The 24,094-nt window shown below is 44.0% G+C and overlaps 1 protein-coding gene across 1 annotated transcript; it reads right to left on the minus strand.

Annotated features, from left to right (window-relative positions):
- Positions 1-1,746: 1,746 nt before the first annotated feature.
- dis3l (DIS3 like exosome 3'-5' exoribonuclease) lies at positions 1,747-24,094 on the minus strand. Its single transcript, XM_072465244.1, has 18 exons — positions 23,849-24,094; positions 22,573-22,726; positions 22,375-22,503; positions 21,019-21,154; positions 17,936-18,103; positions 14,836-14,911; positions 13,989-14,168; positions 12,928-13,094; positions 12,604-12,765; positions 11,810-12,057; positions 10,170-10,262; positions 9,664-9,952; positions 8,409-8,644; positions 6,457-6,611; positions 5,942-6,114; positions 5,406-5,551; positions 3,464-3,635; positions 1,747-2,544 (listed from the first exon to the last, which is right to left on the minus strand). Exons 1-18 carry the CDS (start codon positions 24,000-24,002, stop codon positions 2,227-2,229), a joined length of 3,156 nt encoding a protein of 1,051 aa, XP_072321345.1. The 5' UTR covers positions 24,003-24,094; the 3' UTR covers positions 1,747-2,226.

Below are 24,094 nucleotides of genomic sequence, written 5' to 3' on the forward strand. Positions count from 1 at the left end.
ATTTGGGGCAGTGACCCCCAAACTGGAGGAATGGCTTGAGCGGATCCCAGGAAAAACATCAGACATCTCGGTCCAGAAAAGTGCAGAGCAGGAACAGCAAAGATACTGCGCAGAACCCTCAAGCTCCCAGGGGCCTCTGGTAGAGGACCCGAGCTTGAAGGGGGATAAATAGAGACCACCTGGGACCTGTGGACCCAGATGCCTCTCTCCTGGTGAAGTGGTCCATGCCCCGTGTGGACGGTCCCTCATCTGCCTGAAGAGTGGGTCCAGCTCGACTCAGACGGTGCCTCATCTGCCTGAAGAGTGAGTCCTGGCCGAGAAGGAGAGTCTAAGGACAGAAGACCCTGGGACATCGTCCATCGCCACCACAGACATTGTCTGACTACAGACATTGTCTGACTCCATCGCCACCACAGATATTGTTGATTCGGCCCTCAGAGGCGACTGTTGTTGTGATTTTGGCCTTACAAAAATAAATTGAATTGAATTGGCTTTCTAAGATCTAAATCCAATCTACAACAAACAACAGGACAGTTTCAGGGCTAAACTGGGGCTAGACCCGGCCTTAATTAAGAATTCACCTTTGCCACAGTTGTTTTAACTAAGAAATAGAAAGAGCACAACTGTGGAAGAAAATCTATTAAAAAGGACAAAAACACAAAAAGTTCATCTTTTAATTTTTTTTTTGTTGAAAATAGTGTATATTCCATAATATCAAAATAAAGTCACTGTTTTAACCTTTCAAGTGTATGTTTTATTTATGTAATTAAACAATTTGTTTTTCTATAAAAGGTTTTAATATTCAAAATAATTCGCCACACGAATGAGCACTGACTATGACTCTTTTGAAAGTTTTGTAGTGGATTGAAAAGGAGACAACTTGACTGTTACCGGTACTTAAACATTATTTAACCCGTTTAAACCTTATCAAAGGGGCTTTTCTGTCCTCAGAAGCCTGACTAAAATGAGCCCAATTCAAACTGAAACTGTTCCTGAAGCTTTTGAAGCACAAACAATTGTCTGGAGACTCGGTAGTTTTGGGCTGTGATGAAAAAGTTCTGCTCAGAGCAACAACAGATTTTAAAGTGCCTTCCGACAGTTTGGACAACTCATTGAACTAAAATGGAGGTAAGATAAATATATTAAACATTTTGCTAAAAAATATTTTTAAAAAAATGTATAATTGTACTTCCCATTTGTAACTGATGACATCAAACTAGGAAATTAACCAGCAAACACTGGGCAAGAAGTCATCATTTTGACTTGAATTATTGAATTATTGTTTAGGTTTCTTTTGTGAAAATTATGCTGGTGTGATGTCACGTCCTGTTATTTTCTACAGATTTGTCTACTTTTCCTCCACAAATATCTACTTGATTGGTGTAAAAAATAATCTTTAATAAAGGCTGCCACAATGAGTCATTTCAGTTTAATACATACTTCAAAACCATGTGTAAAGTACTTTTTTAATGGAATATCATTATTTTTTGTTGAAAAAGTTGGATTTCTTTGGCAGGACTGATGAATGACAGGAATGTAATGATTTCAGTTGTTTGGTCATGGTCTTAGTGATCCTGAATAATCATAAATTCATGATGTTCCTTCTCGCAATAATTACTCAAATTTGATAATGTGACATCCTTAATGAGCGTAAATGAAGCTAAACAATCCAGGTATGTTTTTGAAGAGAGAAAGTAAATTTAGCAAAATATATGTCCTTTAAAATGTGTTTTTATTATGAAAACATTACGGTTAAAAGTTTTGCATGATTCATCTCTCTTGAAAGTACAGTTGGAGCTCACGCCATGGTGGCCCTGGCCTCACGCCGTGGTGGCGCTGGCCACGCTTGTCTCACGCCGTGGTGGCCCTGGCCTCACGCCGTGGTGGCGCTGGCCACGCTTGCCTCACGCCGTGGGAGCGCTGGCCTCACACTGTTGTGGCTGTGGTGGCGCTGGCCTCACGCCGTGGGAGCGCTGGCCTCACACTGTTGTGGCTGTGGTGGCGCTGGCCTCACGCCGTGGGAGCGCTGGCCTCACACTGTTGTGGCTGTGGTGGTGCTTGCCTCACGCCGTGGGAGCGCTGGCCTCACACTGTTGTGGCTGTGGTGGCGCTGGCCTCACGCTGTGGTGGCGCTGGCCTCACGCCATGGGAGCGCGGGCCTCACGCCGTGGGAGCGCGGGCCTCACGCCGTGGGAGCGCGGGCCTCACGCCGTGGGAGCGCGGGCCTCACGCCGTGGTGGCGCAGAGCTTCTTGGCGCTGGCCTCCGCGTCCATCAGCGAAATCTCCCGGATCTCCTCCAGCAGCGAGTACAGGTTTGGCCGTTTGCTCTGACAGAACTGCCTCTCCTCGCGGGACATTTTGGGTCTGAGCGAGGCCTTCTGCAGCGACGCCTCCTCAGCCTGTCGCTGCACCTCCTGGACCAGTTGGACTTTTGCCTGGGACTGGCCCAGCGCTGGATTTGGCGTGTCGTGAGGCGCGTTTCTGATCACCTCAAGGTTCAGAGAGTCTACGTGGCACCGGTTTGACTGCACCGAGATCCGCACCTGCAACCGGAATAACCACAAATCAATCAGTGTTTCTTTCTTAATTCAAGTATGTTTCACCACAATTAAACAAGACAAATTATACTGGACATACTTGGGATATTGACTATTTAAAAGTTTGTAAACAACAACATTCTAAATTCTTGATTGAGGGAAAAGTGGAACATGATGTGAAACAAATCACAAAATATGAAAAATTAAGGTGGTTTTGTCAAATGAAAACCACTTAGACACATGTGAGTGATGTCAGAACCTGGTTTAAAAACATTTACTATTAGCATTTAAAATAATCTTAATTTAATATGAAATCATGAAAGTGCTTGAGTCTATTGTTCTTCCCCTGGGGGCGCGGCGCCGGGCCGTGTGGATCCACGAGGCAAGCTCCATTTTATTAGAGTTTGGGCGGAGCCGATTGCGTCTATGTCCCCATGTGTGACTTTCATCGATGTTCAGGGTCAAAAATGCCCGAGTATGAACATGAAGAATAAGAATAATAAGAATAAGAAACAAGGGGAAGAACAATAGACTCGAGCATTCCATGGAATGAACATTCCATTCCATGGCTCGAGCCTAACAAGAATAAAGTCTTTACTACACACATGTAGTACTTTTACGCAAGAATGCAGACACTCGCAATGGCTTCAGCCATTGCACATTATCTAGTTAATTTTGAGCCTTGGTGAAGGTACGTATATTATACAAATTTAAACTAAAATCAACACCTAATCAAGTATCAATAAATTTATAATTTCACAGAACAATTTATTGTCATTATTCTATTTATTCCTGAGGACGAAACATTGTAATTTTTTATTTAAAAAGGAAATACTTTTACAATTATCTTAATAGTTCTATAGTTATAATAGTTATTTTTAAAGGCAGAAACACTGTATAACACTCTCCTGACCCTCACACTCACTGTGATGTGCTGGAACAGCCTGAAGGTGGCGCTCCCGCACACAGAGGAGGTAGTGATGTGGTCTGAGTGCCTCTTCACTGTCCCGCTGTTCCACTCACAGCTGCCGTCGGCCCCTGTGCTCACCACCTGCCCCTCTCGACTGCGCAGGTAAACCGGGCCCTTCACGCCGTACCTGAAACACACAGACCACACCCCTTTACTTTACACACCAAAAAGGCATGCTAAAATATAAATATTTAAAAAGTTATCAAAAATGGCAGTAATATTTCACATTGTCTTATTTCATATAAAAAAAAATTACGGGGAAGTCTATCCCCGTAGTAACGAAGTCTGTCCCCGTAGTAGGGAAGTCAGTCCCTGTAGTGGGGAAGTCAGTCCACGTAGTGAGGAAGTCAGTCCACGTAGTGGGGAAGTCTGTCCCCGTAGTGGGGAAGTCTGTCCCCGTAGTGGGGAAGTCAGTCCACGTAGTGGGGAAGTCAGTCCACGTAGTGGGGAAGTCTGTCCCCGTAGTGGGGAAGTCTGTCCCCGTAGTGGGGAAGTCAGTCCCCGTAGTGGGGAAGTCTGTCCCCGTAGTGGGGAAGTCTGTCCCCGTAGTGGGGAAGTCAGTCCACGTAGTGGGAAAGTCAGTCCACGTAGTGAGGAAGTCAGTCCACGTAGTGGGGAAGTCTGTCCCCGTAGTGGGGAAGTCTGTCCCCGTAGTGGGGAAGTCTGTCCCCGTAGTGGGGAAGTCTGTCCCCGTAGTGGGGAAGTCTATCCCCGTAGTGGGGAAGTCAATCCACGTAGTGGGGAAGTCAGTCCACGTAGTGGGAAAGTCAGTCCCTGTAGTGGGGAAGTCAGTCCACGTAGAGGGGAAGTCAGTCCACGTAGTGGGGAAGTCTGTCCACGTAGTGGGGAAGTCAGTCCACGTAGTGGGGAAGTCTGTCCCCGTAGTGGGGAAGTCAGTCCACGTAGTGGGGAAGTCAGTCCACGTAGTGGGAAAGTCAGTCCCTGTAGTGGGGAAGTCAGTCCACGTAGAGGGGAAGTCAGTCCACGTAGAGGGGAAGTCAGTCCACGTAGTGGGGAAGTCTGTCCACGTAGTGGGGAAGTCAGTCCACGTAGTGGGGAAGTCTGTCCACGTAGTGGGGAAGTCTGTCCACGTAGAGGGGAAGTCTGTCCACGTAGAGGGGAAGTCTGTACACGTAGTGGGGAAGTCTGTTCACGTAGTGGGGAAGTCAGTCCACGTAGTGGGGAAGTCTGTCCACGTAGTGGGGAAGTCTGTCCACGTAGAGGGGAAGTCTGTACACGTAGTGGGGAAGTCTGTTCACGTAGTGGGGAAGTCTGTACACGTAGTGGGGAAGTCTGTCCACGTAGTGGGGAAGTCAGTCCACGTAGTGGGGAAGTCTGTACACGTAGAGGGGAAGTCTGTTCACGTAGTGGGGAAGTCTGTACACGTAGTGGGGAAGTCTGTACACGTAGTGGGGAAGTCAGTCCACGTAGTGGGGAAGTCTGTACACGTAGTGGGGAAGTCTGTACACGTAGTGGGGAAGTCTGTCCACGTAGTGGGGAAGTCAGTCCACGTAGTGGGGAAGTCAGTCCACGTAGTGGGGAAGTCTGTACACGTAGTGGGGAAGTCTGTCCACGTAGTGGGGAAGTCTGTACACGTAGTGGGGAAGTCTGTACACGTAGTGGGGAAGTCTGTACACGTAGTGGGGAAGTCTGTACACGTAGTGGGGAAGTCTGTTCACGCAGTGGGGAAGTCAGTCCCCGTAGAGGGGAAGTCAGTCCACGTAGTGGAGAAGTCTGTTCACGTAGTGGGGAAGTCTGTTCACGTAGTGGGGAAGTCTGTTCACGTAGTGGGGAAGTCTGTTCACGTAGTGGGGAAGTCTAGTCTGTCCCCATAGTAGGGCATTTGCAGCTGCATTTGACCCATCCATGGGACATAACCTAATTTAAATTTCCTTACTGTGGTACAAAGACGAGGAGGCCGTTGTCCCTGATGGCATAGATCACAGCATCGGAAACACAGATCGGGTCGTTCTGAGGATCTCTGTCTCTGAAGAACAAGCACTGGAACAACTCTGTGGACAGCTTCTGAGCGTGCTGAGCTGCCTGGATGAGGAAGGAAGAAGAAAAAAAAGAGACAGGGAGAGAAAGAAGAAACGGAGGCGAGAGTAAAGAAAAAAAATTGTGAAGGGGGTGAAGAAAGGGATTGATAATTGCCAGAGGTAGGTAGTATTCTTGAATTTACTGTATTTTCCGCACTATACGGTGCATTGGATTATAAGGCGCACTGTCAATGAATGGTCTATTTTCGAATACTTGAGTTGTAGTTTCCCTAAGCACTTTTCAACCCGCACTTTTACTTGAGTAATAATATTTTGAAGAAACTTTACTCTAGTGCAATTATTAGCTTCTCTACCCCCCTCTGACGATTAGAAATGTCTCACTCTCGATCAAACTCCACAGCCCCCTGGCACAGCCCCCGGCACAGGCACAAACCCTGTTCCTGTTGTTGATGTGCTGCGTGGTCTCCTCTAGCTCTCTGTTGGAGGCCATGGCGCGGCTCAGATCTCGGTCCTGGTCCAGCGCCGCCGTCAGGAGCCGGTGCACGATGATGTCAGCGTAACGCCGGATGGGAGAAGTAAAGTGAGTGTAGCGGTCCAGAGCGAGGCCTGAGAAGAAACAAGAGCGGTCCATGTGTGAAGCTACTGTGCAGATTCTGGAGTAAAACATGGTGTAATTTCCCATGTAGTTGATAATCAAACTTAAGTTCGTTAAGGCCTGACAAATTTTTAAATGCGAAGCCTGCTACAGGAAAAATGCCACAACAATCAATAATATTGAAAATATTTGTTACTTGCTACTTTGCCTAGTTTCCCTAAATAAGTTTTAGTAATTTTGTGAACACTACTTTGTACTTATATTTGTTTTTTGAATACTCTATTTGCTTCAGTAAACAGTGATGTTACCGTGGTGATAGTTACCGTAGCGATAGTTACCGTAGCGATAGTTACCGTAGTGATAGTACTCCTCTGCAGGAACTGCTCCAGTGGAGAAGTACATGGCCTGGGACATGGCCTGAGTCGCCATCATCCTGAGCAGCCGGTTCACCACAGGGTCCTGGGGGTCCACGGCCTGCTCCAGAGAATCTGCCAGGGACTTATTAGACCTGGAGCACAGGAATACTTTCACTGCTCAACTAGACCAACCACCATAATTACTATATATTGTTCAGTTGATTAATCGGTCAGTAAATTTTTTCTTAGTCGACTTAACTAGTTAGGTTAATGGTATTATAAAGGGCTAGAATGAGTGAACAGGAAAATTGGAAAATAATTATACAAATTCAAAAAGATAATTGACAACTAATAAACAAAGTCACTAGTTTCTTTAGGTCAATTACAGCCCTAATGAGTATTGGTGCATCTTAACTTTCACATGAAAAAAAAAACATGCTAGCTTGGAACAATGTTAATACAGTAAATTTTACATATGTGTCCTTTAGGCCTTAGTTATCTTATTACTTGATTTACGGATCCGCCACACTTAGATTATTGATTTCTACAATATAAATAAAATAAATTATTATCAATTTTGTTTTACAAAGTACAGCCAAAAACCCAAAATAGCATTAAATTAAATGTAAAAAGTGGTATTAAGTCAAAAGATAAGAGCGCGTGAAGCAATTTCTCGCCAAACTCCTGCGGGAGTCATTTATTTTGGAAAGCATTGTTGTGACGGAGCGGCGCCGTCCCTGCACGCGGCCCCGGCGAGAGCGTGCGTGCCCGTTTCCCTGCTGCTGCGCGCCTTTATATCGCAAATACACATTTTAAACCCGTTTACCACATTTTCTTCAGCGCGTTTTGCCGTGACTGGGTGGGTGGGGGAGGGTGCACACTTAAGCGTCAGTTCTGTCTGTCTAAAACACGCTAAATCTACAGTTACTCACCTGCACGCCGCATCTCCCCCTCCCTCTCCTCCCGTGGTGCGTTTTGGGCAAACCCGGAAGAAAACATCTTTTGAAATTGAAATTATATTTATATTTCGTCCGCCTGTGCAATATATTTCATTTAAAAATCCATAAACCAAGTAATAAAATAACTGCGGCTTTACTTGGAAAAAAATAATAGATAAGGCTGAGCAAAATAATAAGTCTGTTTGCCGTAACCCGACCGACCCAGTGTGAAACTAGCCGACTGAAAAGTTTTTATCAGCATTTTGTTACACTGTTAAGAAAACGTTGAATTATTTTATTTTTCAATTATTTCGCCGACTCACCGACCAGACTTCCCTAAACCATCGTATCGAACATTTTTATCACGCTTGTTATCTTTATAGCAAAGATAACGTACTGCGCAACGCATGTGAGTCTTTATAATCACTCCCCCGCATGTGTCTGTAACGAAACAGACTGCGAGCTAATGACGGGAAATTGCCTTTAACAAGTTGTTACACCTCCGTCGGCGCCACTCAAGTGTCCACAGGACATGCCACGCTCTGTCAGGGTGTTTTATGCAATGCATTCTGGGAGTGACACACGCCCAGTAGCGCCATCACAACAAACGCCCGTGTCCCCCGCATGTTCCCCCCGCTCGCCTTCGCTACCAAAATAAAAGATAGCGGCGTACAAAAGGTCAATTGAAATGTCTTAAAATCGTGAGATTTTGTCTCCTGATCGGGTTGATAGAGACGTTTTTCGTCATTGACTGTTGAAGCCTGACCCCTGGTGGTCACTCCGACTAAAAAAATGGCAAAATTTGGATCTTTTTTTTTGCCTTCAAAGTAAAAAAAATAAGAATTTGCCTACCGACCGAGCCACTTGAAAAATGTTGACTCGGGTTACAGCAAACAGACAATTTATTTGGGGTAGCCCAAGTAAAAATATTTTTAAAATGCCTATCATCATAACCTTGTTAAAATGGAAAATAACTCACATTGGTTAGGGTTAGGGTACTTAACACAGTACCTGGTGTCTACACTGAAGCCGTGGGCCTTGGCGGTCTCGTGCAGCTGGCTGAAGTGCTCCTGTCGGGGCGGAGGGTGGTGTCGGAGCAGAGCCTGGTCGGGAAATGACTCCTGGATTTTGCGCGCCACCCAGTGGTTGGCAAAGATCATGCACTCAGCCACAGTCTCGTGCACCTCCAGCGGCTGGCGAGGGACCAGAGCTGTGATGTTCTTTTCTGAATCCAACTGGGCTCGAACCTGAGAATGAAACAAAACGATAACATATTGACTGATTGTGGGCTTGTTTTGGTTAACTAGAGCTTTGTTCATTTTTTTTTTAATTAAATAAAAGGTATTGTATTTGACAAAAATTATTTAAATGCAAAGGGTCCATCCCGCTTAACACCTGCCACTTTAACAACTATTCATGCACCGTTTACTTTTTGCACTATTTACGACCATCTGTAAATTTTTTGTACATACTAAGACCATTTTTATTTTATGACTAAATTCTTAATATTATGCCTAACCCTGCCTTATTTAATTTGATATACTTTGCAATTATTATTATTCACTGTTGAAGGTTGCACCTTGACACCGTAACAAGTTACTATGTTTGTGAATTTCGTTCCCTGACAATAAACCCTTTTCTGATTGTAATTCTGATTCTTTGAATGAAAAGGTAATTTCTGTGACACTGGAGCTGCAACAATTTTTTTTCAAGGATTTATTTTGGAACAAAGACTTTCTTAGACAGTTCAGCATGAAATGGGGATGAGAGAAGGGAGGACATGCAGTCGCCGGGCTGCTATAATTAATCAACAACTTGTGACTAGACGACTGTAGCAAAAGAAAATCGATTGATTCATTCTAGTCTTTTTTTGAGAACTAATAATTATCTGGACTATACATATTATGAAAGACATACAAAAAGAACAATTTCTGACTTTATTCTCTATCTAGAATGCTTCAGTCATTCCAAACTTTGGCTGAGAATGTATTTTATTACTGTATTTAAAATACAGTAATAAAAGTAACCAGTAAACTTCTCAACTAATCAAAAAACACTAATTGGTCGACATCTAAAATGACTACCGGTATTATTTAAAATTAGCTCAATTGTCATTTGAGCTAATTTTAGCTGATTGATATTTGATCGGTACTTGTTGATAGTTTTAGTCCTTCCTTACAATATTTTTGTGTTTAGTTTAAAAAATAAAAATTGCTGGAACTACAATGTAATCCGGTCAAGTTATTGTCAGTGAGTCACTTCTCACCTCGACTCCCTCCAGCTCGAGAGCGCCCCCTCTGTCCCTCTGCGCTCTCAGGTGCCTCGCCACATGAGTCAGCGTCTCTAAAGCCTGGGTCAGCCGAGTCAGACTCTGGTCCTTCTCCTCCGGTTTGAGGTGGTTCAGTTCCGGTACCTCGGCCTCGTCTCCGTTGAGCAGAGCCTGGGCCAGCTCATAGTGCAGCTGATAAGACGAGCGGATCAAAGTTCGCCCGAACCACACGCTCTTCACCTCCAGAGACTCTGCGTCCAACTCCCACAGGACACTCATCGCATACCTGTAAGTGTAGTTCAAACAATCACAAATCTTAAGAAAGTAAGAAATGTTTATGCCTGAATGTGTTGTTCAATCCACAATGAACAAACTTTACTCTGAATGCATTTGGTTTCATACCGTTTGTTACTATTAAGTAAATACACCACAGGAAGCAATTATGACAAAACTATTCATTTACCGATTTAAAAATGAAACATTTACTTGTGAGAAAAGCCCACCTGTCAACTCCTCCAAGCAGAGAGCAGAGGTTTGCACTGAGCACCTCCGGAAGCATGTCATATCGGCGGTCGGCCAGGTAATATGTGGTCGCCCTGAGAGACACAGCAAAGGAATAAACATACAAATAAAAGTAGAAATCTGCTATCTAACAATAGGGACAAAATGGCTACAGGATGCTGCTGATGTGTATCCCCGGGAAAACTAATCAGAGAACAAAGAAAAGTACAGAAAAGTGGGAATGTGAAAACAGGGATATTCAGAGCAATGGCATCTTGAATGCAGGAGATAATAAAGAAATATGAATCAAACATGCATAAATTAATCTAAATACAAGTTTGAGAAGGTAAATGAGAATAAAAACGGCGTTAAAAGCTCCTTTTTGTGGACTTCAGCTCTGCATTCAATACCATCCTCACCACTCTGCTCCAGGACAAGCTTTCCCAGCTCAACGTGCCTGACTCCACCTGCAGGTGGATCACTGACTTCTTGATGGATCGGAGGCAGTGCTTGCGGCTGGGGAAGAAAGACCGAGTGTCTGAGACAATCAGCACAGGAGCTCCACAGGGCTGTGTACTTTCTCCTCTGCTCTTCTCCCTGTACACATACTGCAGCATCCCCAGCCACGACTCCGAAAACTTATCAAGTTTGCGGACAACCCCACCCTCATCGGGCTCATCTTGGATGAGGAGGAGTCTGCAGGACTAGGAGTTTACAGGAGGAAGGTGGACCGGCTGGTGTCCTGGTGCAGCAGTAACAACCTGGAGTTCAATGCCCAGAAGACAGTGGAGATGATCGTGGACTTCAGGAAAGTCACAGCCCCCCAGCCCCCCTCACAATCACAGACTCCCCCATCACCACCGTAGACTCCTTCTGCTTTCTTGGCACCACCATCATCCAGGACCTCAAGTGGGGGCTCACCATCAGCTCCCTCATCAAGAAGGCCCAGCAGAGGATGTACTTCCTGCGGCAGCTGAGGAAAGCCAAGCTGCCAGTGCAGATGATGTTGCAGTTCTACAGGGCCATCATTGAGTCCATCCTCATCTCCTCCATCACCGTGTGGTACGCTGGAGCCACAGCCAGGGACAAACAGAGACTACAGCGCATTGTGCGCTCTGCTGAGAAGGTGATTGGCTACAGACTTCCATCTCTGCAGGACCTGTACGTCTCCAGGGCTCTGGGGCGAGCAGGTCGGATCACAGCTGACCCTTCACACTCTGGACACGGACTATATGAGCCACTCCCCTCAGGGAGGAGGCTACGGTCCATCTGGACCAGAACCCGCTGCTGTTGGACTCATGAATACTTCATAAACACTGTCGCTTTTACCATAATTCGATCACCCACTGCACTGTTCACTTTCTGCATTACATATGTCAAATAAACTGTAAATTTGTGTACATAAGCCTATTTTCATTTTTTTATCCTATAGCAGATTTTAATTGTTTTTCTTTTTGACTTATACAGGTTGTTTTATCATTGTTCATTGTTTTATGTTGCACCGAATCACCAAAGCAAGTTCCTATGTTTGTGAATTCTGTTGACAATTGAATTTTTTTCTGATTCCGATTCTGATTAATAGTCGAGTTAGCCCACGTCTCCTCTAAACAGAATGATGGACCCAGTGTCGTGCTCGTCTCACCGCGCTCGTGCCTCCAGATCAGTCAGCGACGCCTCTTTGACAAAGTGAGTGACGTCTGCTATGTGTACGCCCAGCTCCAGCCCGCCCTGGGGCAGCCTCGTCACAGACAGCGTGTCGTCCACGTCCTCACAGCCTTTGGGGTCGATACTGAACACCAGGTGAGTCTGCCTCAGGTCCCTCCGAGCGCTCACCTGGCCTGGGTCAGGGCTCCACGGCTGCTCTGGGGACACCACCGGCATCTCTCTCAGCTGAGGGGCAAAATAAGATCTTTCATTAAAATTATGTACCTAAAGATGGATGATAGGGCATTTATTGTTTTATTAGGATCACCATTTGCTGCCACTCTTCATGATGTCCTATTTAATAAAATGCTATTACAATGAAGCAATGTGCGAATAAAATACAAAGAGAACTATGGAGAAATATGTAATACGATTAAACTTTACATATTTGTCAATAAATAAAATTAATAAAAGATTAAATCAATATTAAATCAAGACAGCAAAATTGGAGCCTTGGTCATAACTCTTTTAAATTTAGCAGTTTTGTATCGTCTTAAAAGGCAACTAAAGCAAACTGCTGCGTCTTGAGCAGGAAAGTGATCACATGACAAGGCACTACCTTGAGCCATATGCTGGTAACCATTATACAGCCTAAAGCTGTATAATGTGACGTTGCCAATTCAAAAAGAAGCTTGAAATGCCAGAGCAATGCACATTAAAGGATCTTAGAAATAAACAAACGATGCATAAATGTGTAGTATATACTGTATGTAGGGTTAGGGTTTGTCCAACCTGAGCCTCAGAGAAAGGCGGGACATTGATGCAGTTCTCGATGAGAATGGTCTGGATCTCAGTCTCCAGTTCCCCGGCTCGGCCCAGGACTCTGACGCTGTGGCCGTTCGGGTACAGAGAGGTGATGTCCCATGAGTCGATGCGCACCACCACTCTGTGATCCTGAGCAAAAAAACAAATCATTGTATTAATGCTAGAATTACAAGGATCCAAGTTAAGTAAGAACAACATGTATTATTTCTTCTACTAAATTGTCTCATACATTTGGTAACTGAGTTTGTAATCAAAGCATCTGTTGGTTATGTTCCTAAACACAAGAACTACCTGTAGTGCGTCTGCCTGCTGGGTGCTGATGCGAATCTTGGGGATGCGATGGTCCCAGGGAACCGTCAGGATCCTCTGAGAGTTTCTGCTCTGACTTTGAGTCTCTCGAGGAGGAAACGTCACCACGTAGTCCCTCCAATTCCTCTGCAGGATGCCCACCACACGACCTGAACAACAGGAGATGTTATAGACAACACTGTAAACAAAGAGGAAATAAACTGATTATAAAATTGTATATATAGGAAAGTTCCAGGTCAACTAGACAAGCATGTAACTGGTCACCCCTATTGTTCAGTATTTTTTTGAAGGCTCTGGTCATAAACTTATACGCAGATAATATTTTAGTAGTGACTCAAGACCCGGTCCAATTTTTTTCAGAGTTTATTGAGAAATATAACATTTCTGGATATAAAAAATAATGCCAGTATACCAGACACGCAATTCAGATTTATTATCGGGTTTAAAATTAAGGAGGTTGGAGAAAGGTTTGAAGTATCTTGGAATTCAATTAAACCTTAGCATTGAAAATATTACCGTAATCATTTTGATTTTAAATTATCTCTGGACAAGTGGAGTAAACTTCAAGTACAAAATCCGGTTAGATTATTCATTTCACTAAAACGTGAAATTTGACTGAAAATTTTCCCCCTTTTCTTCAGTTGAACAATTTTGGTGAAGTTTATAATCTTACTTACTGGTTCGACATGAGTCAATTACACAACTGTTACCTAGCAACCAAACTGAAAACAAGGGCAAAAACCCATCCAAAGATTGCAATTTCAAATGTCACACAGACAGAGAACAGTAAAATTCCACTCTACTTCCTAAAATTTCAACTTTTTGGCAAATTTTTAGTGTTTTCTTCACAAACTGCCGTTACTTTACTGACTATTTTACACAATTTCAAGCTCACCAAACTAAGTCATGATTGGACAAAAAAACATGAAAATCTGTCATATGCACTTTAAATCAACATTGTGGGAGTGATCAAAGTTCCACATCAAAGGGACTATCATACAGGCCCTATAAAGTTAATTTGTTGTACAGGTGGTATGAAGTACCAGTGGGCATGGGCTGGCTGTTCTGGTCCTCCACGCCCTTCTCTTCTCCCTGGACCTGAGTCAAAGCGGTGGCCCTTCCTCTCCACTCGCTCTGAGGCAGCAGCTCCACCACCACACTGTCCCCGTGCACCGCGCGGTTACGGTTCTTAGACCCAAACACCAAAATGTCCCGGCTCGGGTCTGAAAAACAAGCTCACGTTAGATGTGGGAGATGTATCGAAAATGGATAATATCGCAATTGTTCATATAATAATGTGCAGTAATATTTCAGCCCTTTGGTGGCTAATTTTATGGTCCATTAATGTTTTGTGCAAAACGTGAACCTCAACAAAGACATTTATCAACAATATCAATATTACCCACTTTACTAAGTTTATTTGTATAAACAACAATAGTGGGTCAAATTGCTTCACATGCAGCACAATTCAGATGAGGCCTAGGTTATATATGAGGAATAAAATAATGTCTTCTTTTCATATCGAGATTTTTTTTTTTTTTTTTTTTTTAAATCACCTATAGATCAATCATAATTCCGAATTTTACTTAATCTAGTTCTTTCAATCATTAAATAACATAAAAATACACAAAAGTAATTTTTTTCTCCAAAGTCTGAATTCACATGCTTTTACCGTACTAACAGTGGATTGGTTGTAGCCTTCTCCAACATTTGGTCGTTTGAATAAATTGGATTACTATAACATTTTAATTTAAATTGCACAACACTAATGCCTTGATTAGTCGATTTTTACACACAATATTACTTGGTGTTGTAGGACGATCATAACAATTTTAACTTAAAAAAATACCTTATTTATGTGTCTATAGGTCATGTTTGATGCAGCTGTACCTGTGCTCTTGGAGAAGCCCTGTGTGGTGACTAGCGCCTCCTGCTGGGCTCGGTGTTTGTTCACACTGAGAATACCCTGAAAACAAACATGGTCATTCAACAATCAGCAAATATTTCAGGATAATGCAACAAACTCTGACTCTGGTATAGTCAGTGATAGTATCTACACATAAAATCCACAAATATTGAATGTGAACATTTAAATTAGAGACAAGATCAATTCATTTGGGCTATAGTTGGTCAAGAAACAACTACTGGTATATACACAAAACACTTCATACAAAACCTTTCCTATTTGAAGGTAAAATGTACTACTTTTGGTTTTTTGGGCCAGTTTAGCAAGAAGCCTAAGGGCCGACAACACATGGCCTGAGGGCCGCATTTCCCCCCAGGCCATAGTTTGGACATTGCTGGTCTTAAGTATTGTATTGTGTTTTTCTGTTTACCGTTATATTTTCATATTTTCTTGTTTTGATCCAGGATTATCTGACAGAAAAGCACTGCAACTAAGAATTATTTTAGAAGTTACAAGTCAGCGATTATATATTTGATTAGTGGACTGTTCAAACTATTATTTCTATTGAAGATATAGACTGTTTAAATACATCATCAACCAAATAAAGGTCGAAATATGGTGAAGAAGGCTTCTAGACAAGATTTACGAATAAAGCGTATAATGGAGGAAAATCTGAAATAATTGATACTTTGACATTTTGATTTAATAATGCCCCTGTCTTTGTTAAATGTCTTATTTGTGTGTTCGCGTCTATATAGTGCAGATATCAATTATTGATCCAAATGTGATTACTTTAATAGTCGAGTAGTCACAATTATTCTTGTGTACTCGTTGCAGCCCCACTACAAAAACATTTTTAAGGATGTAAAATGTACTAAAAAGAACGTTTTATATTGGCCACCGTACCTGCACGTATCGCCCGCCGTACTTGCACGTATCGCCCTCCGTACCTGCACGTATCGCCCTCCGTACCTGCACGTATCGCCCGCGCCCGCCGTACCTGCACGTATCGCCCGCCGTACCTGCACGTATCGCCCGCCGTACCTGCACGTCTCGCCCGCCGTACCTGCACGTATCGCCCGCCGTACCTGCACGTCTCGCCCGCCGTACCTGCACGTCTCGCCCGCCGTACCTGCACGTATCGCCCTCCGTACCTGCACGTATCGCCCGCCGTACCTGCACGCATCGCCCGCCGTACCTGCACGCATCGCCCGCCGTACCTGCACGCATCGCCACCTGCACGTATCGCCCGCCGTACCTGCACGTCTCGCCCTCCGTACCTGCACGTATCGCCCTCCGTACCTGCACGTCTCGCCCTCCGTACCTGCACGTATCGCCCGCCGTACCTGCACGCATCGCCCGCCGTACCTGCACGTATCGCCCGCCGTACCTGCACGTATCGCCCGCCGTACCTGCACGTCTCGCCCTCCGTACCTGCACGTCTCGCCCTCCGTACCTGCACGTATCGCCCGCCGTACCTGCACGTATCGCCCGCCGTACCTGCACGTATCGCCCTCCGTACCTGCACGTATCGCCCGCCGTACCTGCACGTATCGCCCGCCGTACCTGCACGTATCGCCCGCCGTACCTGCACGTATCGCCCTCCGTACCTGCACGTATCGCCCGCGCCCGCCGTACCTGCACGTATCGCCCGCCGTACCTGCACGCATCGCCCGCCGTACCTGCACGTATCGCCCTCCGTACCTGCACGTCTCGCCCTCCGTACCTGCACGTATCGCCCGCCGTACCTGCACGCATCGCCCGCCGTACCTGCACGCATCGCCCGCCGTACCTGCACGCATCGCCCGCCGTACCTGCACGTATCGCCCGCCGTACCTGCACGTCTCGCCCTCCGTACCTGCACGTCTCGCCCTCCGTACCTGCACGTATCGCCCGCCGTACCTGCACGTATCGCCCGCCGTACCTGCACGTATCGCCCTCCGTACCTGCACGTATCGCCCGCCGTACCTGCACGTATCGCCCGCCGTACCTGCACGTATCGCCCGCCGTACCTGCACGTATCGCCCTCCGTACCTGCACGTATCGCCCGCGCCCGCCGTACCTGCACGTATCGCCCGCCGTACCTGCACGTATCGCCCGCCGTACCTGCACGTCTCGCCCGCCGTACCTGCACGTATCGCCCGCCGTACCTGCACGTATCGCCCGCCGTACCTGCACGTATCGCCCTCCGTACCTGCACGTATCGCCCTCCGTACCTGCACGTATCGCCCTCCGTACCTGCACGTATCGCCCGCCGTACCTGCACGTATCGCCCCCCGTACCTGCACGCATCGCCCGCCGTACCTGCACGCATCGCCCGCCGTACCTGCACGCATCGCCACCTGCACGTATCGCCCGCCGTACCTGCACGTCTCGCCCTCCGTACCTGCACGTATCGCCCGCCGTACCTGCACGCATCGCCCGCCGTACCTGCACGTATCGCCCTCCGTACCTGCACGCATCGCCCGCCGTACCTGCACGTATCGCCCTCCGTACCTGCACGTATCGCCCGCCGTACCTGCACGCATCGCCCGCCGTACCTGCACGTATCGCCCTGCGTACCTGCACGTCTCGCCCTCTGTACCTGCACGTATCGCCCGCCGTACCTGCACGTATCGCCCGCCGTACCTGCACGTCTCGCCCTCCGTACCTGCACGTCTCGCCCTCCGTACCTGCACGTATCGCCCGCCGTACCTGCACGTATCGCCCGCCGTACCTGCACGTATCGCCCTCCGTACCTGCACGTATCGCCCGCCGTACCTGCACGTATCGCCCGCCGTACTTGCACATATCGCCCTCCGTACCTGCACGTATCGCCCTCCGTACCTGCACGTATCGCCCGCGCCCGCCGTACCTGCACGTATCGCCCGCCGTACCTGCACGTATCGCCCGCCGTACCTGCACGTATCGCCCGCCGTACCTGCACGTCTCGCCCGCCGTACCTGCGCGTATCGCCCGCCGTACCTGCACGTCTCGCCCGCCGTACCTGCACGTATCGCCCTCCGTACCTGCACGTATCGCCCTCCGTACCTGCACGTATCTGCACGTATCGCCCGCCGTACCTGCACGTATCGCCCGCCGTACCTGCACGTATCGCCCAGACTTGATGCCGGCCTCCACGACCTCGAGGGGCAGGTGCTCCTGGTACTCCCTCTCCGAGCCCTCGGTCTCTCGCTCCTGCGCGGCCTGGACGATGGAGCTGTGCAGTTCATGGGCCGCGTGCACATCCGGCCAAAAGTTATGCAAATATTCCTGAAAAATGCATGAGCAAATTTCAATTTTATTGTCTGGCACTTTAGACATTAAATTACAGTATAAACTGTGAAGCAGCAGAGGCAGTTTTAAGGCTATAAAGTAGAGCGGGGGAAGTGTTTGCAGATCCTTAAAAACTTTATATTTGCACCGGCTTTGTTTGTTTGTAAATCGTTGTTTGGATTAGAAGAACTGCACAATTGTGAGTTAAAAGTACAATTTAAGTTCTTGCAACTTTACTCTGAAACCGGTTGCGGTTATGAGAAAAAACTGTACAGCTCAATTAAATATTTGCACTGTAAAATAGATGCTAATTACGAGATGAAATGATGATTACTCACGAGGAATAATAGCAATGTAATGTAGTAATATGAAGTTTCTCCTCAAATCCTTGTTCATCTGTTTAAAATCCTTAAAATCAAAGAGTACAATGGAACTTTTCTGGTCTCTGGAACTTTTCTGGATCAAAGTTTAATGCCGTACAGCGGAATATTGAAGGGAACGCAATAACATTTCCATGGAGACACACAGGTAAAGTGACATAGTGCACCTTAAAGTCTTGTTAATACAATCCATAACTAAGTGTGGGTGATATTTAACTAAGATCTTTATTTAGCTGAAATAAATTTATACTTTTCCATTTCCTTTTGGCTGACCTACAGCTTCAAAAATAAAGCTTTATTTAAATACTTAGGGCAAAGAGATAACTGCACAAAACAAGACAACACTGCTCTCACATAATCCCATATCTACAAGTAATTGATACTAAAACTAGTATCAAGACTATATACTAAATTGAACAAGTAGCAATACAGGAAGAAAAAATAAAAATAAAAATAAATAAAAATCACATTAACTTTTCTGAACAGTTTTAGAACGATCTGAAGGTTTATCACGACTAGTAAAAAAAAAAGAAAGACATTTGTTGTGTAGGAATTACATTCTACCCTCAAAAAACAAAGATTTGTTTTCATCATCATTGCAGTGTCGAAATTGTTATCGAGCATTGAGTTTGACAGAATAGGCAGCGTTTACTGTCCATCAGTTTCTGTGGATTCTAAACAATCGGCATCAGTCATGAAAGACAAAAAAAAAAAAAAAAAAAGCACATTGGTCTTGCATTTCCTGCTTTATCCTCGAAATTTAGACGATATTTTTAACTGTGCTTCAGGAACGAGCTAAAATGTGCCTGTAAAAGTCTTGGTTGAGGTTCAAGTATCGAACACAACGTGAATGAACAATACAAGTAACCAGAAAAGAGCAGAAATATCACTTTATACTCTTATTAGGGATATTACACACAGCGTTTCTGTGTCATTTCAAGGTCATTTTACATCATTTCAATTACAATCGATACATCTCCCACCTCTTATATTCAGATTTGGCTTCTGTCGGCTACTTTCACCTGGCCCGACACTGGCAGAGCTCAGCCTAAAGAGTATGCTAATGTGACACAATTAAAAACAGCACAGTATTATTCCAGCACTCTAAGCAATCCAGGCCACGGCGCTGAATAAAACAGAGGACCATCCACTGATAAATTATGCATGTACAAACAAAGCAGCTGGCCGTTTGCGAACTTAACACAAAACAAACTTGGTATAAACAGTAGTGTGTTGTTCAGTGTTGTCCTGAACCCATTTCAAGCCGTAATGCAAAAGAATACTGAATTTACAATGAGGATTATCTAACCCTCCCTCAAAATACACTACAGTAATCAAATCGAAATTGTGATTATTATAGCCAAATCTGAAATATGTCACGATAAACGAGACCTAAACCGACGCCATAAACTCAAGTAATCCCTTTTGTAAATGTACAATACTGTTCAGAAATATGAGCTGCAACACATTAATTATTAAATAGCAGAATGAGACACTTTGGTAATTCGTTAGCATCACAGGAGTTACTCATTTGACTCTTTAAAGCGCAAACGTGACCTTATACAACAACAAAAATACTAAATACACATACAAATGCACAGATTGCCAGAATATATTTTTCCAGCTATTATTTATTGAACAATGAGTGGATATTGTTATGTTTTTGTGACAGAGCCGCAGAAAATGTCAAACTCGATTTCGATACTAAGGAATAATTCCATTTTAATAACACAAAGATGATTTAAAAATGCTCTATTAAGGTCAAGATATAAGGTCAATAGTCTGAAATTTTCACCAAAAATAATTGTACTTTCTTTTGTTGTTGTTCAGGATGATTTGTGATTATTATTTTATTTTTTGTAACAATTCTATTGATATTTGTTTCAGTATCGATCAGTATCTGATTTTCAATACTTTTGACATGTGGTGTTTTTGTGTTAAATGGCAATGATTAAAATAATGTGTTGTTTATGTTCAAGAAAGTATGTAGTAAATAAAGCTATTTTTATTTGTTTTAATAAGAAATAATTTGATAAAATGATCTTATTGCCTTGCCCTAGTTTGAATGATGGCAAAAGGCAAGTCACAAATTGATAGAAAAATAACGACAAAATGTCCTGTATTATCCTAAATTAAACCCTTTAACCTTGTGAACTAGCCCTATTCACTTAACTGCACAGTGTAACCATGGAAACGAGAAGCGCTACAGGCAATTTTTTGGCTTTATTCACACATTCCCTGGATTAGTGCAGGGAAATCAGTTCTGGCTTCATTCACACATGTCCCTGCTCTGTACATGTCCAGGTCAGGCTGGATGTGTGAACGGGGCTCAGTTCAAACACAATCTAAAATGTGTGGAAGTCTCGTAGCAGTTTAGAAGTTCCAGGATGTGACCGAATTGTGCACTCGTCTGAACAGAATCCCCCTCAATCCAAACATAAAGAGCAGAATGAATAACGCCTGTGAGACGCAGGTCAAGCTCAAGAAATGAAATGTGTTTTTTATTGTCTTTACGTTTTGCGTCGTGGTTACCTGCATCGAGATGACGTAAACGCCGGAGTTGAGGCTGCTGTACTGAGCCACGGCGTCGCTGTCGTCTGTGACCATCACGATGTCCTTCAGCCCCGCCAGGTGGTTGTAGTACCACACTGCGGCGGAGTACATACATCTACAACACACAGGCAAACGGCAGCAACACAACACGGCTTACGTTAGGAGATTATATGGATCGTTTTGCACTATCCAAATATTTAAGATAAGATAATCCTTTATTGTCCACACATGGGGAAATTTCATTGTTGCAACGCAGGTAGATACAGAGGAAAAGAGCAGATAACTTATAGGAAGTTTGAAAAACACTCTTGAAGATCTCTTATAAACAAAAACTCCTATAGACAAAACCTCCCATTTCCCAACAAGGGATGGAGGGGGAAAATAATAAAAATAAATAAATACCATTGCATGTAATCACGACAGTAATTTAGTATGTCTTCCTCATAAAATAAATGCAAAAAACAAAGAAAAAGTAGCAAAACTAAAACAGTGAAATGTTAAAACATATTTTGTTGAGGTTGAGTTATTAGAGAAATGTGAAATGTTTGTATGATTAATAACTGTATCCTTCTTTATTTTTCATTTTTCACCTGCTCTTTTTGTTGCATTTTTTTTCTACACGCAATACTCGCAATATTCAAATTTTTCATATCTTCATAGCAGCGTTCATGACATTGTATAAATGTTCATATTTTGCCCAACTCTATTGACACACACATTTGAACATTTGCAGACACATAAAAACTGTCACATTGCTCAGCTCACTTCATCCTCTCTCAGGGCGGCAAACTGTCAGGAGTTTTCAAAGTTGGCAAATTTCCATGGAAATTTTTGGGAATAAACATGAAACATTTCTTCCCTATTCAACTGCAGTGTCTCGCTTTAATTGTATTGATTGGGGAATAATTACCTGTATATCTATGTATATATTTATATAATAAAAAAAATAAAAAAGAGTAAGAAATGGTATTATAGAAGGCTCAACGACTGACAAAAAAATCTACTGTTTTTTAAATTCCCACAGATTTTTTTAAAAGAAATTATTTGGAAATTCTTATTTTGAAATTGGCATTGTCCTCTCCTTCCACAGTTTCAGGATATATTTAGTCAATTTTATAGATATTATATTATAAATATGTAAGACTGATATTCTTTCAAAATCACGGCAGGATTCTTAACTCCCTCTTACCAACTTTTCCATGAGTAAAGCCTAGTTTTGAGAGTTTTATACTTTTTTATACTATACTATACACAATTCACAAGCTTGTAGCCTGTTCAAATCCAATTCTTTGTAACACAATAACGTAATTAAACGAAGGACCATCAAACCCTGACCTGGTTTGCCATTTCTCCTGGCTCTCTCCTTTCTCTCGAGGACAATAGGAATACTCCTGGAACTCGTTGGCGAACAGCACACAGTCGTGCCGAGGGTCTTTCAGCAGGTTACGCAGACGGTTGTACTGCCTGGACAAAGGGAAACGTTTACAATCTCAGGATCTTTGTCGTACAGTGGAAAGTCTTAATATGTCTTGCCTTCTTCCTTTGTTGTGCTGCACAGCCTGACACGCCGTCTGTGTGAAGACGATTCCCTGGATTTCTCTGAACTCGAGGATCTCCAGAAAGTCCAGAACGATTCCCACGTCGGGCACCACATAATGGGTCAGGTCTGCGGGAAGCAGCTTGCCTTCTGGAGGAAAACAGACAGAAACAATCCTTTTAGGTTTGATATGTCCAGTCCACATTTACCTTGAAGCATGAGGGAGATATAAGAGTCGGGTTTAAAGACATTTACAGTTGTATTTTACATTATTTGTTTAGTTAAAGGCGGTATGGACGATTTTTCGGCGATTTGAGAACGCAGTCAGAAGTGCACATGCGCACTCCCCCGTGCGGACTGATACAACACACACGTGCGTTTGTTTATTAGTGCAACGGAGCGCATCGCATCACTCGTCTCCCGTAGATTTCTGTCCACTTCTGCGTCAGCTCGAACTGTCTTTCTCCGTCTTCATTTTGCCCCGCACACTGAGGGAACTATATTATGATAGATCAATGCGCTTAGGCACGCAGAAACGTGGGGACGAGCCTGACGCGGCTGCAGGTGAGCGATAGGTGCGTTTTATGATTGATACGTGGCAGGACAAATGATTTATCCACGCCACGAGGAAATATGATAAAAAATTTGCTGAAAAAAATCGTCCATACCACATTTAAGGGGAGATTATTAGAAAATATTGAGCATATGAGCATTAGGTTTTACTGTTAACTCATTTTACTTCTTGACTTTATCCACAGATCAAAAAGACTACACTTTGTAATGGTAAAAATCTATTTGTTTATATGTTTCCCCGTTTTTTATTGGAGAAACAAACCAACTGACAATTTAACCCTCACAATTCGAAGTTGTAGCTTAATCCTCCATTTAAAAGGGTTGTCAAAAGTATCGAAGATCAGATACTACTCAATACTGGATACTCATTTCAACAACTACAAAAGAAATCACAAAACAGGACAAAATGTGACCTTTAGAATGAGCTTTAGCAGATCTAGTATAAAACTACAATGTTTAAAAAAGAAAGAAAGAAAATATTGACCTAATTTATTTCTTTAAAATGATCATTGTGATATTGAAATTGGTATTGGAAATATAGAAGTATTGGAGTATGGAGTATATTCCATACGTCGGCAGAATTTTCAGTTTGCCTAATGTTAAACCAGAGAGTTTAAGATGCTAAATACTAAACTCAGCGTTCATTCATAAGTACATTAAGGCTTGTAGTGTCCTCAGTGTTGTTGTTTGTCTCCGTACCGTTATTGTTGTTGTTGTTGTTGTTGTTGTCACATTCCGCCTGACACAGCGCGCTGAAACACGGGACCCGCTGCCTCAGATAATGCTCCCGAACCACACGGACCTTACGGCCTCGGCTGCTCTTCAAATGCAGAATCTTCTCCGTCTTTATCATGTTTTAGTCCGGCTGAAAGCAACGAGACGAAGTACTTTTAACATAACGCGGGAACAAGCTGCCGCTACAAGCTAACTCAAGCACCTTTCAGG

This window comes from Eucyclogobius newberryi, unplaced genomic scaffold, assembly GCF_026437365.1.
Source record: "Eucyclogobius newberryi isolate DKJ021-1_F unplaced genomic scaffold, fEucNew1.0.hap1 SCAF_5, whole genome shotgun sequence".
Lineage (NCBI taxonomy): Eukaryota > Metazoa > Chordata > Actinopteri > Gobiiformes > Gobiidae > Eucyclogobius > Eucyclogobius newberryi.